Below are 17,126 nucleotides of genomic sequence, written 5' to 3'. Positions count from 1 at the left end.
GGCTTTCCAGTTCTCTCATTCATTCACATGGTTATGGTAGTTCTCAGTGTAGTTATTTCTATAACTGCACTCACCACTCTTTGTGGTGAGCTTCATGAAGTGAGCTGGAAGTTCCAGCCCTCCTCTCATTGTCTCTTAGGATTGTTGCAAAAACGACTTTTATTTTTCTTAAAACCCATAGATGAGTGAGACTATTCTGCGTCTCTCTCTCTCCCCCTCTGACTTATTTCACTCAGCATCATAGATTCCATGTACATCCATGTATAGGAAGATTTCATGACTTTATCTCTCCTGACGGCTGCATAATATTCCATTGTGTATATGTACCACAGTTTCTTTTTGTTTGTTTTGTTTTTGTTTTTTGGGTCACACCCGGCAGTACTCAGGGGTTACTCCTGGCTCCATGCTCAGAAATCGCTCCTTGCAGGCACGGGGGACCATATGGGATGCTGGGATTTGAACCAATGACCTTCTGCATGAAAGGCAAATGCCTTACCTCCATGCTATCTCTCCAGTCCGTACCACAGTTTCTTTAGCCATTCGTCTGTTGAAGGGCATCTTGGTTCTTTCAAGAGCCTGGCTATTGTGAATAGTGCTGCAATAAATATAGGTGTGAGGAAGGGGGTTTTGTATTGTATTCTTGTGTTCCTAGTGTTGTTTTTGTTTTGTTTTGTTTTGCCACACCCAGTGACGTTCAGTGGTTACTCCTGGCTATGCACTCAGAAATCGATCCCGGTTCGGGGACCCTATGGAATGCTGAGGGATCTAACGGCGGTCTGCTCTAGGTCAGTGCGTGCAAGGTAAATGCCCCGCCGCTTGCGCCACTGCTCCGCCTCCCCCAAATAAACTCCCTTTTGCACTTTGCATTATTGGAGGTGGTCTTTGATTCTCAGCGCCAAGTGTTTACTTGAACCCTAACAGTACTGCAGACCTAGAATTCTGGCTCCACCTTCCCTGGCTGCTGGGAATCCTGTGTAGATATGTGTGAAGGTTTTGTTTGTTTGTGTTTGGGCCACAATAGGTGGTTCTCAGGGGTTACTCTTGACTCTGCACTTAGAAATTACTCCTGGTATTACTTAAGGGACCATAAGGGATTCAGGGACTCGAACCCAGGTCGAAAACAACTAACCTGCTGTACCATCTAAAAGCTTTGAAGATTCTTTTTCTGTTTGTTTGTTTGGGGGCCATACCTGGCGGTGTTCAGGGGTTACTCCTGGTTCTGTGCTCAGAAATGGCTCCTGGCAGGCTCGGGGACCATATGGGTTGCTGGGAATCGAACCTGGGTCCTTCCTGGGTTGGCTGTGTGCAAGCCAAACGCCCCATCGCTCCAGCCCCCTTTGAAGTTTCTTGAATGTGATCCTATGAGTGGGTCATTCATCTCCTTGGTCAACACTCCTTGGTTTATTTTGTACAGAGTTCAAATACGTGCACTAAAAAGACAGTAATGGCCCAGTGTCTGGTCACAGGCAGAACAGGAGAGTAAACAGGAAATTGGATTATAGAGATAAATGCCCTGTCAGAGGAAGCGTTTGGCATCTTTGGCCTAGGGCGCCAAGTCAGCTGGGCTAGGGGAGTAGGTTGGGGTGATGAAGACATGTGGAACTTCTCAGAGATCAGCTGAGGAGAGGCAGTTAAGGCGGGTCTTCCGGAGAGAGATTTGGGAGGAAGATGAGGAGGATGCCCTGGGTCTAAAGAATGGCTGAACAAGATGCTCAGTCTGAGGGAGACAGGAGGGGCCCCCTCCAGGGGAGGGAAAGCATGAGCAATGACAGAAGCACAAACAGAAGGGAGTAACTTCAGGAAATGGTTTGTGGGCTTGAGGGAACGTCTGGCTGGGGTCACTGGATACTTGCCGAAAGGGAAGCAGGGATCTATGTGGGCCCCCAGCAGATGAACCCAGGATCCCCCAGAGCTTGGCCTCATGGGCAGGCAGTGGACACCGGGGTTATGTCTGGAAGGCAAGGGTGGGGTGGTTGGAGACATGATGAGAAGTCAAGGAGACAGACAAAGACTGCCACAAGGATGGACTGGAGGGACTGACTCCACCCACATTAGTACTAGGGGTGTGTTCACAGCTTCTGCCGACAGACAAGGAGAAACCCAGGCAATAGGAAAATGCAGCCACAGCCTCCAAGACTCAATAAATGGAAGATTTATAATATGTAAATATTTACTTCCTCTCCCTTCACACATAGACACCTATATGTGGTGGATATGTGGATAACAGGAAGTGGGTGTCCTAGGAGGTGGAATAAATGCTTTTCTGTCTTTTGTCTGTTTTTTCAAGACTACCTCTGTAAACCTGCATTGAAAGGACAAGCAGAAAAGAAGTAGGGATGGGGCCGGAGCAGTGGCGCAAGCGGTAAGGCGTTTGCCTTACATGCGCTAACCTAGGATGGACCGTGGTTCAATCCTCTGGCTTCCCATATGGTCCCCCCAAGCCAGGAGCGATTTCTGAGCACATAGCCAGGAATAACCCTTGGGCTTCACCCTGTGTAGCCCAAAAACCAAAAATTAAATTAAATAAAGAAAAGTAGGGAGCAGAGGTCAGAGTGGGGGTACAGTGGATAGGAGGTTTGCTTTGCACATAGCCAACCTGGATTTGATTGGCTAACTCTGGGGGCACCGCAGAGTCCAGCAGGAGTAAGCCCTGAACACCACCAGAAAAAGGAGGGGCAGGGAAACTGGATTTGATCCTTGGCATCCTAGATGGTCCTTGGAACACTGCCAGGAGTGATCCTGAGCACAGAGCTGTAAACCCTGAGCACTGCTGGGTGTGGCCTTCCCCAAAAAGGCAAACAAAAAGCCTGGGGAACGGGATGCATTTTGAAGTGAGGCTCTGAGAGGGACAGGTGGCCTGGGGCAAGATGTTCTGCAGGCATGCAGAGGCCAGGATGATGGAATTAGTATTAAAAAACATGTGTAGACAAATGGCATCAAGGGGAAATGTGTGCAGTTGCCAGGACAGACAGAATCCAAACGTTATAAAGATATAAATAGCTCCCAAAATTGCATAAGGAGAAACACTAAAGCTCCATCGCCAAAATGGGCAAAGAACATGACAGGGAGACAGCATGCAGAAAACGAAAGACGAGCAAGACATGAATAGTTGTTCGGATCTCGCGCAAAAAGAGAAATGCAAATTATAGCAACATCAAGAGGATTTTTCTTCCACCCCTTAGAAACATGCAAAAGTTTTGAGTACGTGCCATTTTGATGAGACTGCCGGGAAATGCCATCCTTCTATGATAGGCAGAGCATAAATTGGCCCACCGCACTATCTCTTTGGCCTCAAATGGATTTTACTTTTACAGAGAGGGATTTAATATTTCTCTAAATTCCTGAGGCATCTACTCTGTAGTCTGCTATTGTACTTTTGTTTTGGTTTTTGGGCCACACCCATTGACACTCAGGGGTTACTCCTGACTATGTGTTCAGAAATTGCTCCTGGCTTGAGGGGACCATATGGGATGCCGGGGGATCCAACCTTGGTTCGTCCTGGGCTAGCACTTGCAAGGTAGATGCCTTACCTCCAGCGCCACCTCTCTGGCCCCTTGTTTTTGCTTTTTATGGGTCACTCTCAACAATGCTAAGGGGTTATTCCTGGTTTTGCACTCAGAAATTTTTGGTGATGCTCAGAGAACCATATGGGATGCCAGGGATCAAACTCAGGTTGGCCACATGCAAGGCAAACACCCTCCCCACTGTGCTAACACTCTGGCACCTGATATTGTACTTTAAAAAAAAAAATTGAAATAAGAATGTTGGCCACACCCTATGAAGCTCAAAGATTACTCATGGCTTTGTTTGTGGGAGTTGCTCTCTGCCGTGTGCAGGGGATCATGTAGTGATGAGTTTGCAATCAGGGTTAGCTGCAAGCACACAAGTGCCATAAGCTCTGTAATATCTCTCACCGTATTTTGAGAAACTGTTATTCACTACATTAAAGAAATTATTTTTTGTTTTGGGCCACCCAGCAGGGCTCACAGGTTACTTTTGGCAGGATTTGAGGGACAATATGGGGTGCCCAGGACTGACCCTGGGTCAGCTGCATGCAACCAAGCGCCTTAATCATTGTTCGGTCTCTCTAACCCCACTGTTGGATGTTTTTCTAATGATTAGGCTGTGGGTTGGGAGGGAAATGCCAATGAAGGCATCAGGATAGGAGTACATTCTGTCCACATGCCTCCTCTTGCTTCACCATGATGACATCATCTGGCTGCTAGGAATGTCCCCAGTTACCCAGCCACCACCCCAGCCTACTCCCTTGCACGCACAAATATAAAAATTTATTTTGTATTGTTTGATACAACACAAAGGCAAGTGGAATGATCAAAACTTAGATCAATAAGGGTCAATTTGGAATAATTGTTCCATTTCTCCATGGTGTGACTAAAGCATTGTTTGAGGACTTATTGGGCTTGGTTGGAGCTGAGTTTGTTGTGTTACCATGCTACTGTTCAGGCTGACTGAGCTTCCACCAAATGACTCTTTCCTTCTCCAGTTCCTTGCAGTCCTCTTTGGAAGAAATCACTCTTGCAATCCATACTGACAGGCAAGGGATTTTTTGCTTGTTTGTTTGTTTTTTTGGGTTACACCCAGCAGCGCTCAGGGGTTGCTCCTGGCTCTATGCTCAGAAATCGCTCCTGGCAGGCTGGGGGACCACATGGGATACCGGGATTCGAACCACTGTCCTTCTGCATGTAAGGCAAATGCCCTACCTCCATGCTATCTCACCAACCCCCAGGCTAGGGATTATCTCTGATATACTCCAGCACTGTGGGGATTTGTTTTTACTAATTTTGGGGGGGGGGATTTCTTTATTATCTGGCATCCACATCATGTCCCAGTCTCATTTTGTATTTTTCCTGCTGCCTGTCCTAGAATCAGGCATTTCTCCTAGGAGTCCTGGTTCTAGTCACTGGAAAAGGAAATTAGAGCAAACATTTTGGGCTTGTTTGTCTTGGGACCATACTTAGCATGGGATATCTATGTCTCAGTGCTGAAGGACAGTGGCATGTGTCTGCCCTCTGGCCCCAGTCCCCTTCCTCCCAATCTGGAACTGTGCAGTGCGGCAAGGGGGAGAAGGGAGATCAGGGATCAAACCCGGGTCTTCCAAATGTACACCAAGCTTTGAGCTATTTCCCTGACCTTGAGAACAGAATTAGAACGAAGAACTGGGTATGTTCTGTGCTCTTTCAGTCATGTGACTTTGGGGTTTTTATTTTGAGGGGAGGGGCCACACCTGACAGTGCTGGTAACTCAGGGGTTACATCTTTTGTTTGTTTGTTTTGTTTTTGGGCCACACCTGGTGATGCTCGGGTTACTCCTGGCTATGCCTCAGAAATCGCTCCTGGCTTGGGGGACCATATGCTACGCCGGGCGATTGAACTGAGGTCTGTCCTAGGCTAGCGCAGGCAAGGCAGACGCCTTACTGTTTGCACCACCGCTCTGGCCCCTCAGGGGTTTCTTCTGGCTCTACTCTCAGGATTCACTCCTGCCAGGCTTGGGGACCATATGAGGTGCTGAGACTGAACTTAGGAGGGTCCTGTGTAGGCAAGTACCCTACTCATAATACCGCTGGATTGAACATGCCCTGGCCTTGCACGCAGGAGGCCTAGATTTCATCCTCGGCATCAAGCATGGTCCCCTGAGCATCACTGGAAGTGATCTAATGCATACAATAAGGAGCTGGGGCGATAATAGCACAGCAAATCGGGTGCTTGTCTGGCAGGCTGCTACCCCATGTTTGATCTCTGGCATCCCACATGGTCCTCTGAGCCGCCCAGGAGTGGGCTTGAGTGCAGAGCCAGGAGTAAGCCCTGAGCACTGCCAGGTGTGGTCCAAAAACAAAACAAAACAAAACAAAAAAGTATAGTGAAAGTGATTACATTTGCTCGGCTTTTTCCTTCTCTATTCCGCATATTTCAGAAGGTGCTGCTTTGCTTTGTGGCATCTAGCCCATTGCTTCTGTTCTAGGGTATTTCTTAGCATCCTAGCACATTTAAAGTTACCCCGCCCCCAACTTCCTTGCCTAACTCCCCTGGATTGTGAGACCCTCCCACAGCTGGGAGGGGTCTATGGTTGGTAATTAAGAGTGGCCTGGGGGGGATCGAGAGAGAGATGCAGCAAGGAAGGAGAGATGAGAGGATGGATGCAGACGAGCAGGAAGAAGGCTACTTAGCTTAGAAGCCATGGGAGATAAGCACATGGCAGTTAGCTTGTATTAAAGCTGGATTTCTCCTGAAACTTTTTCTGACTGCCTGTGGATCATTTCCTCGCCGTTACCCTGATACCTATAGACCCGGCAGGCTGTAAAGATTGAAGGCGCCTGACCGGGCTGAGAAAGGCCTCACCATCCATCCACCACACTAGGACTTATTCATTATTAATGCAACAATTTAATTTTAAATTTAATTCAAATCGGGGCGGGGAGAGTTGGGCCACACCCAGCAATGCTCAGGGGCCATCTGTTCCAAAAATCAAACCAGGGTCAGGCCAGCACCTTAGTCTACGTGCTATTAGTTTGGCCTACTTTTTTTTTTGTTTTTTTGGGTCACACCCGGCAGTGCTCAGGGGTTATCCTGGCTCTATGCTCAGAAATTGCTCCTGGCAGGCTCAGGGAACCATATGGGATACCAGGATTCGAACTGCCGTCCTTCTGCATGCAAGGCAAATGCCCTACCTCTGCGCTATCTCTCCAGCCCCTACTCTGGCCCACTTTTGATTAATTTTTGTACTAAATTTTTTGGTTTTGGGTCACACTCTCTGTGCTTAAGGCTTACTCCTGGCACTGTGCTCAGGGATTACTCTTGTAGGTTCCTGGGACCATACGAGGTGCCTCAGATCGAATCAGGGTTGGCCATCTGCAAAGCAAGCACCTTACCCACTATATTATTGCTCTGGCCCCTAGTTTTTTTGTTTATTGTGGCATACTCGACATCTTAACATTTTATTACTTTTTTTTTTGCGAGGTGGGGTCACACCTGGCAGTGCTCAGGGGTCACTCCTGACTCTACCCTCAGAAATCACTCCTGGCAGACTTGGGGGACCATATGGGATGCCAGGGATTCAAACCACCGATCTTCTGTATGCAAGGCAAACACCTTACCTCTGTATTATCTCTCCGGCCCCTATTACTTTTATTATTAACATTTTATTACTTTTATGTTTGCAATAGAATGATTCAGAATTTGCCTACGTTGCCAAATGGTTACCAGGTCATCACAATAAATCTAATTAATATCCTCTTGTGTATTTTGCTTCTTTGGTGGGCGGTGATGGCTATATCTGCTGGTTCTCTGGGGCTACGCTCAACTGGGTACACAGTAAATGCCTGAAGCAGTCCTCAAGAGACCATGAAATGCGGGGCATTGAATCTAGCCCTCTCCCACCAAAACATGTTCTCTGATCTCACCTTTCAAAATGCTTCCTTGCAGGTGGGGAGGAGAAGTGACTCCCCTGCCCCCAGCTCTTGTCCTGCCAGAGAAGCAGGGGCATCAGGAAGCAGGGAAGTGTCTATTTATTACAATAATGACTCTGAGGGAGGGAAAGGAGAGAGGTCAAGGCAGGGGGGAATGAGGAATCTTCAGCAAGATGTCCACAGAAGTGGGGTCCACCAGCCACCAGACGGCTCAGAGGGGAACGTTGAGCTGGGAAGTGCTGCTGAAGTTCCTGGCAGCATGAAGCGACCCCTCCAGACCATCTGTGTGTAGGGTGGTGGTAATGGGAGCCTAGGCTTGAAGCATTATCCCCACATGGTGATATGCAGCCACTGAGAGAGAGAGAGAGAGAGAGAGAGAGAGAGAGAGAGAGAGAGAGAGAGAGAGAGAGAGAGAGAGAGAGAGAGAGAGAGAGAGAGAGAGGGAGGGAGAGAGAGAAGCATATCTGAGATGGGGGTAATGGGGCATGAAAAGGCTAGAGGAACCCCACGAAGAGCCCCACTGTATACCTGGTTCAGGTTCAAGTGAATAGAGCCAGTTTTCTTGGGATCCAAGGCTAAAAAGTACTCTGGAGAGGAGGCAAGTGGGGGGCAGTGAGCGGCCTGCCCCCACCCTCCACTGTGAGCCTGGCTGTGAGAATGGGCGGAAGCAGCTTTTCCTCACTGCTGCCCCAGTGACCTTTCATGGGCAGGGCGTGGCTGACAGCCCTGTGAAATGGCTGCCATCCAGGCCCCCTTCTGGAGCTGTCCACCAACGTTGCTCTCAGGCTGCTCTGGTTCTGCTTTGTGTAAGTTGGACTCACAGAAAGAGCGACTTGCTCAGGGCCCAGGGGCCCAGGGGCTGGAGCTAGAATCCAAATCATTGGCGTCGTGTGTGTGTGTGTGTGTGTGTGTGTGTGTGTGTGTGTGTGTGTGTGTGTGTGTGTGTGTGTGTGATAATTGGTTTCCTGTTCTGGGCCAAGCAAGGTCTCTGGGTCTCTGGGCCGGGCTGGGCCTGTGCTGGGCAGACTCACTGAACATGGCCTTCAGCCGCAGGAAGCAGCAGATGAAACTTTGGAAGTCCAAAATCATGTTATCGTTGGCATATCGGGCCACCAGCACCTGTGCCACCTTGTTATTCACCTTGATGCCTGGAGAGAGGAGGGGTGGGGGCCAGGATCCAGACCTTTGTCCACTGTCCTCCCTCCATATCCCTGCTTCCCACCTCCCACCCCAGTCCACTCCTGGCCTCTGGCCACCTGCTTTCTCCATGGCCAAGCGCAACTCGTAGGAGTTCAAGGTGCCCGAGTGGTCTTGATCGGATTCTAGGTAGATGCTCTGAAGAGACAGACAGTTGTGGCAGGGCTGTGGATGTGACATGGTGTGTACCTGGATATGTGTGTGTGTGTGTGTGTGTGTGTGTGTGTGTGTGTGTGTGTGTGTGAGTAGGCTAACAAAACCCTGCAATGGAACTGGCTCACAAACCCCAGCCATGCACCTCCCCATTGAACTCCCTATTCTTCTCATCTAGTGACCCAAATCCAGACCCAGCAGGGCCCTGCCTGCACCCCTCAGCCCTGCATGCTGCATCCCTGGACCATTGATGGCATCAGTGCTTTTAAATTCCTTCCACCGGCAGAAACACAACAAGCCAAAGAGCCTGTCCTTATATGAGAGCAATTGCACACAGCCAGTCTTTTTCTTTTTCTTTGGTATTTTGTTTGTTTGTTTTTGTTTTTGTTTTTGGGTCACACCTGGCAGTGCTCAGAGGTTCCTCCTGGCTCTACGCTCAAGAACCGCTCCTGGCAGCAGGCTCTGGGGACCCTATGAGATGCTGGGATTCGAAACACCATCCTGCTGCATGCAAGGCAAATGCCTTACCTCCATGCTATGTTTGTTTGTTTTGGGGTCATACCCGGCAGTGCTCAGGGGTTCCTCCTGGCTATCTGCTCAGAAATAGCTCCTGGCAGGCATGGGGGACCATATGGGACGCCGGGATTCAAACCAACCACGTTAGGTCCTGGATCGGCTGCTTGCAAAGCAAACGCCGCTGTGCTATCTCTCCAGCTCCTTTGGTATGTTTTTGAGGGGAGCCACACCTGGCAGTTATTAGGTGAAAGCTCAGTGTTCAGGGTCCCCCTCCCCAGGTGCTCAGGAACCATGTGGTGCTGGGGATGGAACCCAAGGCTCAAGCTGGAGAGGCTGTACTCAACCCTCTGCACCTCTCTCTGGCTCAAGACTCCATTCCTCACATAGCTTCATCTTGCTTAGTCCCCATCTATCTTGAGGGCTTTCCCCACATTTCCTCATAAAATGTCCTTTTACCATCCATTTCTCGATTTTTCTCCACAGGACCTGAAACTCCGGAAGTCCCAGCTTTCCAGAGCCATCTTTCTGGGAGTAATGGTTAAGGATATCAGAGATGGGGGTAGAAAGGGCCTGGGGGAGCAGAAAGCAGAGAAATTCATCAAGGGCACACCAACCAGTACAGGGGTGCTGGCATGTTAGAAGGCCAGAAGAACCGGTGTCCTTTGCTACCACAAAACTTCACTTTACTCAGGGAGGAAAGAGCTTAATTCACTAGGGAAGTGGTTGCCCTGGAGTGGGACAGCAGAGGGCATGGGGCAGTAGAGGGGCATGTCCATGAAGCCAGAGCCCTAGTATAGTATGTAAGGTTTTTACCTTGCAGTTTGATCCCTGGCATTCCATTTGGTCCCCTGAACCTACCAGGAGTGACTGTTGAGTGCAGAGCCAAGCGTTACCTCTTGAGCATCCCCTGATGTGTCCCAGAGATGAAAACAAGTAAGCAAGCAAAGAAACCCAGCATAAAAAAAGAGGGGATGGAGCAGTGGCACAGTATTAGGGCATTTGTCTTGAATGCAACCGACCTAGGATGGACCATAGTTTGATCCCCTAGTGTCCTATATAGTTCCCCAAACCAGGAGCGATTTCTGAGTGCATAGCCAGGAGTAACCCCTGAGCGTTACCGTTTGTGGCCCAAAAAACAACAACAAAAGATACATCCATGAGGTTGATCATGCGGCGACACACCTCTAGAGTGAAGCCTTTAGTCTGGAGGCTTTTTTCTGTGAGGCCAGAAGCACAGGAAAGAGACACAAGAGTAAGTACATAGGGTGTTGTGGGAGACGATGTAGGGCCGAGCTGTGGGCGAGGGCTAGGGGGACTAACCTTCCAAGATCACCTTGTTGAGAAGCCTCTGAAGCTCAAACACGTTGATCTCCTTGTCCTAGGAAGGAGGATGGTAAACCATGGCTCCTGCTCCTGTGCCCCAGACGCCTCCTTTTAGCGCCCCACACACACCTCTCCGGCCACCAAGTTGAACAGAGTCAGGAAGTTCTGACTCACTTCTTCGACATGGAATCTCTCCTGGAAGGGCAGGCATGAGAAAGACACCTGGTCCGGGGGCCGGAGAGATAGCATGGAGGTAGGGTGTTTGCCTTGCATGCAGAAGGACGGTGGTTCAAACCCCGGCATCCCATATGGTCTCCCAAGCCTACCAAGAGTGATTTCTGAGCGTGGAGCCAGGAGTGACCCCCTGAGCACTGTCAGGTGTGACCCCAAAACAAAACAAAACAAAACAAAACAAAAACAAAACAAGACACTTGATCTAGAAAGTTCCTCCCTGGTCCTTCCTAATCCCCCCCCAGATGCTTCCTCCAACCCCCTGCTAACTCCACAGCCTCCGCTCACCTCGTGGAGCATCTCGGCATAGTTGACCTCATCTAGTTCGCTGGGCAAAAAGGAATGAAGGCCTGGGGTTATGTAGGGTCGAGGAAGCAGGGGTTCCCGGTGATCTGGGTGTGGGAGGTTGAGTCTGACACAACATAGGACCTAGGTGTGGGGTCTGGATCTCTCATGTCTCAGTTTCCCTGACTGGACAACAAGGAGCACGTGGGGCAGGGCCAGGTAATGGCTCCCTGAGCTGGACTCTGCCTCGGGCAGTGAGCTAAGGCTCTCACAAGGATTCGCTGAGCTTCTCCGTGAAGACCCGGAGCAGGAAGTCAACGTCTTTGTGTGGCTCGAAGGTGGAGGGGATGATGAGATACTCTCCGGGAGGCAGCTGCAGATGCATTGTCACCTCACGGGAGTTAGTGTAGTTCTCAGAGAAGCCTTGGTCATGATACTTCGTGAAGAACTCCCTCTTGAGGTGGACGTCCTTTATCTGCTGTAACTGGAGGGATCTGGGAGGTAGGCCCAAGGCAGGACCAGAGGGTAGATAGAGAGGGGCCCGCAGGGGAAGCCTGACTTTGAGAGCTGGGGGAGGGCCTGGCTTAAGTGACCAGGCCTGGACCACTATCAGGAAGCCCCCCAGAGGTCTCACCCTCCCTCACACCCACCCAGGGACCAAAGGGGACTGAACTCCTGACCCAGCACCCTTTGCTGAATCCCAGCCCTTCCTTGCCCATCCTCTTGCAGGTAGAGTTGGGACAGGAACACGCCCAGGAGCCAACCCCTTGGCTGTGGTACCTCCTTTGGGAGCTGGAAGGGAAGAGAAAACAAGTTTAGTTCTCCAGCTCTGGAAAGGGGCCCAGGCCTGTAAAAGGGACTATATATTTTATATGTGTATTCTATATGTGTAGTACATATGTGAGGTGTGAGGTGTGTGTTTTGTGTATATATTGGAGGCATGGTGGTGATGAGAGAGAGAGAAAGGAGCGAGAGAGGAGAGAGAGTGGAGCGAGAGAGGGGAGAGAGAGGGGGGAGTGAGGGGGGGAGAGAGAGAGAGAGAGAGAGAGAGAGAGAGAGAGAGAGAGAGAGAGAGAGAGAGAGAGAGAGAGAGAGAGAAAGGAAGAGAGTTCTACTGTTCTACCTCTTGAGTTATGTCCTTAGTCCTTTAAAAGTGGAGATGGGACCACTGGGTTTTTGGTCAACCATAATGAAGCAGTCTTCATGCTGAGTGTCTCTCCTTTTCTTTCCTCATGGGACAGAGCTTTTGCCTGAATGAAATAAACTTTCTTTCCCCAAACCCTATAATTTTGTGCCACCTCTCTGCGGCTATAAAACCTTCCACTGTAGGGCTGGAGAGATAGCATGGTGGTAGGGTGTTTGCCTTGCATGCAGAAGGACGGTGGTTCGAATCCCAGCATCCCATATATACAGTTCCCCAAGCCTGCCAGGAGCGATTTCTGATCATAGAGCCAGAGGAACCCCTGAGCACTGTGGGGTGCAACCCAAACACCAAAACAAACAAACCAAAAAAACTTTCACTGTAGATCTCCATATAATGCTTCTTCTACTTGAGGATGCTATTCAGTGGCTTTGTTTAATAAAGTCAATTATATATATAATATATATAATATATATATATATATATACATTGGTTTTTGGGACACTCCAGGCAGTGTTCAGGGACTACTCCTGGCTCTACGCTCAGAAATTGCCCCCAGCAGGCTTGGGGGTCCATATGGGATGCCGAGATTTGAAGCACCATCCTTCTGCATGCAAGGCAAATGCCTTACCTCCATGCTATCTCTCCGGCCCCAAAGTCAATTAGATCTTTAAAAAGAACTTGACTACATCTACACCCATCCAGTGGTTCCCAACTGTGAGAAACTGTGTTGCCTGTGTGTGTTTTTTCACTGTCCTGTCTCCTGAACCTCTTGGGAGTGGACGAAGAGGGCCCAGAAAAATAGCTCTCCCGGAGGCTCATCCAAGGGCTGGAACGCCAAGGAACTGTGTCCGACCATGAAAACCGGCTATCCGCAGTATTCTGCAGAAAGACAAGTCCCCTATTTGTGATGTCAGGCTGGGAATATCTGCGCCTGCCCAGTGGTTCCCGATTGTGAGAAACTGTAAGTGTTGCCTGTGCATGTTTTTCCACTGTCCTGTCTCCTGAACCTCTTGGGAGAGGGCCGAAAGGGATCCAGCTATACCACTCCTAGGAATATACCCTAGTAACACAAAAATACAATACAAAACCCCCTTCCTTACACCTATATTCATTGCAGCACTATTTACCATAGCAAGACTCCAGAAACAACCAAGATGCCCTTCAACAGACGAATGGCTAAAGAAACTGTGGTACATATACACAATGGAATATTATGCAGCCGTCAGGAGAGGTGAAGTCATGAAATTTTCTTATACATGGATGTACATGGAGTCTATCATGCTGAGTGAAATAACTCAGAGGGAGAAAGAGAGAGATGCAAAAATAGTCTCATTCATCTATGGGTTTTAAGAAAAATAAAAGTCATTTTTGCAACAATCCTCAGAGACAATGAGAGGAGGTCTGGAACTTCCAGCTCACTTCATGAAGCTCACCACAAAGAGTGGTGAGTACAGTTAGAGAAATAACTACACTGAGAACTACCATAATCATGTGAATGAATGAGGGAACTGGAAAGCCTGTCTAGAGTACAGGTGGGGGTGGGGTGGGGTGGAGGGAGATTTGGGACATTGGTGGTGGGAATGTTGCACTGGTGAAGGGGGGTGTTCTTTACATGACTGAAACCTAATCACAATCATATTTGTAATCAAGATGTTTAAATAAAGAAAAAAAGATATTGGAAAAAATAAATAAATGTTGTGGATAAAAAAAATAAAAAAATAAAAAGAACGTGACTGGTTTCTGAGTCATAGTGTTTCAAAATATTTGCATAGTGGGTTAGAGTGATAGTATAGAGGGTAGAGCTCTTGCCTCGCTCACAGCTGACCTGGGTTCCATCCCTGGCACTACATATGGTCCCTGACCACAGAGCCAGGAGTAAAACCTGAACACCATCAGATGTGGCCCAAATCCAATGACAAAAACACACAAATTAAAAAACCAAAAAAGCACACACACACACACACACAATAACAAAACAAAAGAAGACAACAAAATAGTTGAATATATAAATGAATGGGTAGTAAACCTTCTGACAGAAAAGACCCAGCTCCATGACTGAATTGAAAAAATGTGAATAGAGCCTGGAGAGATAGCACAGCGGCATTTGCCTTGCAAGCAGCCAATCCAGAACCAAAGGTGATTGGTTCGAATCCCGGTGTCCCATATGGTCTCCCATGCCTGTCAGGAGCTATTTCTGAGCAGACAGCCAGGAATAACCCCTGAGCACCGCCAGGTGTGACCCAAAAACAAACAAACAAACAAAAAAAAAAAGAAAAAAGAAAAAATGTGAGTAGAGGCCAGAGTGATTCATACAGCAGTTAGGGCACTTGTCTTGCATGCAGCTGACAAAGTTGGATAGCTGGCATCCCATCTGGTTCCCATGAGGCAGCCAGGAGTGATTCCGTAGCGCAGAGCCTGGAGTAACTCCTGACTATCACTCAGTGTGGCCCAAAAACAACAAACAGAATATGAACAGCTGAAAACTGGTGGCACCAGTCTATAGGCTGAAATGCTGGGGTATTCTTAGAGTGGGTCAAGTCCGTTCTCTTCTATCTCTCCACTTCCCAAAAATCCAGCAGCCTCTACCTATAGCCGCCATCTTCTCAGAAGTAAAAAGGCCCAGCTCAGGGGCCGGGCGGTGGCGCTAAAGGTAAGGTGCCTGCCTTGCCTGCGCTAACCTTGGACGGACCGCGGTTCGATCCCCCGGTGACCCATATGGTCCCCCAAGCCAGGAGCAACTTCTGAGCACATAGCCAGGAGTAACCCCTGAGCGTTACCGGGTGTGGCCCAAAAACCAAAAAAAAAAAAAAAAAAAAAAATTAAAAAATAAGGGCCCAGAGAGATAGCACAGTGGCATTTGCCTTGCAAGCAGCCGATCCAGGACCAAAGGTGGTTGGTTCGAATCCCGGTGTCCCATATGGTCCCCCGTGCCTGCCAGGAGCTATTTCTGAGCAGACAGCTAGGAGTAACCCTTGAGCACCGCCGGGTGTGACCCAAAAACCAAAAAAAAAAAAAGAATTAAAAAATAAGTTATGGGGTGGAATGATAGCACAGATGGTAGAGTGTTTGCCTTTCATGTGGCCAACCCAGGTTTGATCCCTGGTATCCTATGGTCCCCCAAGCCTGGCAGGAACTGGGTGCAGAGCCAGGAGTAACCCCTGAGCACTTCTGGGTGTGGCCCGGAAACAAACAAACTGAAAAAATAATTCATTGAATGGGTAAACATGGCCATTTTTATGGTTTTGCAAAAACATATTTGGGAAATATTTGTCAGGGGCCAGTGCACTGTTTCAGGGTTGCTTTACAACAGTCCTGGGGAGAGTGTAGAAAAAGAAAACTCAGAGCTGGGTTCTAGGGATGGCTCAGTCATTAAGAACAGTTGCCTTGTCAGCATGAGACCATGAGTTATTTCTCTGGTGCCACTCACAGTCACCAATCGTTCAAGTGGCTCTACTGTTGGGGACCCCCCAACAAAGTGTGACTTTCTATGTACAACGTGGTATATGCCAGAGCTGCAGTGAAAGAGGTGTGAGCCCAAAAGAACAACTCCCTGCAAGCACAGTGTGGGAGCATCATAGCGTCCCCCCTGCTGAGCAGGACAAGAATGTGCGAGAACATGGCAACTAAAATGTGGGCGACCCCTGGTGGATACTTGTGCAGGTGCCCACCCACCCCATTGCCAGCGTGTGAAGACTCAACCTTTGATCATCTGAACTATAATAGGGAAAAAAAAAAAAGATGGAGGGTTAAAAGAAGTCACTTAAAAAGAAGCAGGAGGGCTGGAGCGGTGGTGCAAGCTGTAGGGCAAGTGGTAGGGCGTGTGCCTTGCACGTGCTAACCTAGGACAGACCGCAGTTCAATCCCCCAGAGTCCCATATGGTTCCCCCTCAGGCTAGGATCGATTTCCGAGCTCATAGCCAGGAGTAACTCTTGAGCGTCACTGGGTGTGGCCCCAAAACAAAAACAAAAAGAAGCAGGAAAGGTGGCATGGGGGCAGCTGAGGGATAGCACAGTGGATAAGGCGTTTGCCTTATACATGTTCCACCTAGGTTTTGCCCCTGAGCCTACCAGGAGTGTATTTTGAGCACAGAGCCAGGAGTAACCCCTAGCACCATCTGGTGTGACAAAAAAAAAAAAAAAAAAAAAAAAAAAAGGCAAGGTAGAGTATTGCATGATATCATGTCAGTAATAGAACTGGAAAACAGAATGCCTACAAGGAAGATAAAAGATGCATCCGAAAAGGCAAACCTGGAACTGGGAAGGAATCGGGGGATATTGGTGGTGGGAAGTGGACACTGCTGGATGGATTGGTATTAGAACATAAGATGATGATGATGATGATGATGATGATGATGATGATGATGAGATGATAATGGGGGCCTGAACCGTAACAGATAGGGCATTTGTCTTGCAGGCAGGGACCTCGGTTCCATCCCTGGCACCCCATATTGTCTCCCAAAATGGTTAGGAATGATCCCTGAGCACAAAGCCAGGAGTAAGCTCTGAGCATTGCCGGTGACCTCACCCTCTGCTTCTTTGCTCCCTTCCTCCTCGTTTAGGCCACACGCCTCGAAAGGCCTTTGAGCAGCACCTGGCACCAACATGTTGCTAGCTCAACTTAAGAGTTGAGTTAGTTTATTTTCAAACCACACCCAGAAGTGCGCAGGGCCTTCCCCTGATTCTGCGCTGGCAGATGTGGTCTGTATAGGGCAATCCTTGGTGCCGCTAGAGGGACCATGTGGTGCCAGGGATTCAACCTAGGGGTGCCCTCCTTGCTGAACTATGCCCCCAGCCCTTGTCCATACATTCAGAAAGACAAAACTAACATAAATAAAAACCCTGCCAGCTGTCTAT

General features: G+C 48.9%; 1 protein-coding gene across 1 annotated transcript in view; it reads right to left on the bottom strand.

Annotated features, from left to right (window-relative positions):
* Positions 1 to 7,702: 7,702 nt before the first annotated feature.
* Positions 7,703 to 17,126, bottom strand: part of CAPN11 (calpain 11) — a 29,178-nt gene continuing 19,754 nt past the window's right edge. Inside the window, exons 12-22 of the mRNA XM_049765214.1 lie at positions 11,909 to 11,920; positions 11,401 to 11,612; positions 11,132 to 11,171; positions 10,742 to 10,807; positions 10,610 to 10,667; positions 10,442 to 10,506; positions 9,746 to 9,814; positions 8,680 to 8,758; positions 8,455 to 8,571; positions 7,952 to 8,010; positions 7,703 to 7,774 (exon numbers count right to left, since the gene is read on the bottom strand). Of these exons, the coding sequence (XP_049621171.1) occupies positions 7,748 to 7,774; positions 7,952 to 8,010; positions 8,455 to 8,571; positions 8,680 to 8,758; positions 9,746 to 9,814; positions 10,442 to 10,506; positions 10,610 to 10,667; positions 10,742 to 10,807; positions 11,132 to 11,171; positions 11,401 to 11,612; positions 11,909 to 11,920 (804 nt within the window). The 3' untranslated portion in view covers positions 7,703 to 7,747. The remainder of the gene's footprint in view (positions 7,775 to 7,951; positions 8,011 to 8,454; positions 8,572 to 8,679; positions 8,759 to 9,745; positions 9,815 to 10,441; positions 10,507 to 10,609; positions 10,668 to 10,741; positions 10,808 to 11,131; positions 11,172 to 11,400; positions 11,613 to 11,908; positions 11,921 to 17,126) is intronic.

Source organism: Suncus etruscus, chromosome 18, assembly GCF_024139225.1.
Source record: "Suncus etruscus isolate mSunEtr1 chromosome 18, mSunEtr1.pri.cur, whole genome shotgun sequence".
NCBI classification, from domain to species: Eukaryota; Metazoa; Chordata; class Mammalia; order Eulipotyphla; family Soricidae; genus Suncus; species Suncus etruscus.
This window is presented reverse-complemented; position numbering and strand designations above follow the sequence as displayed.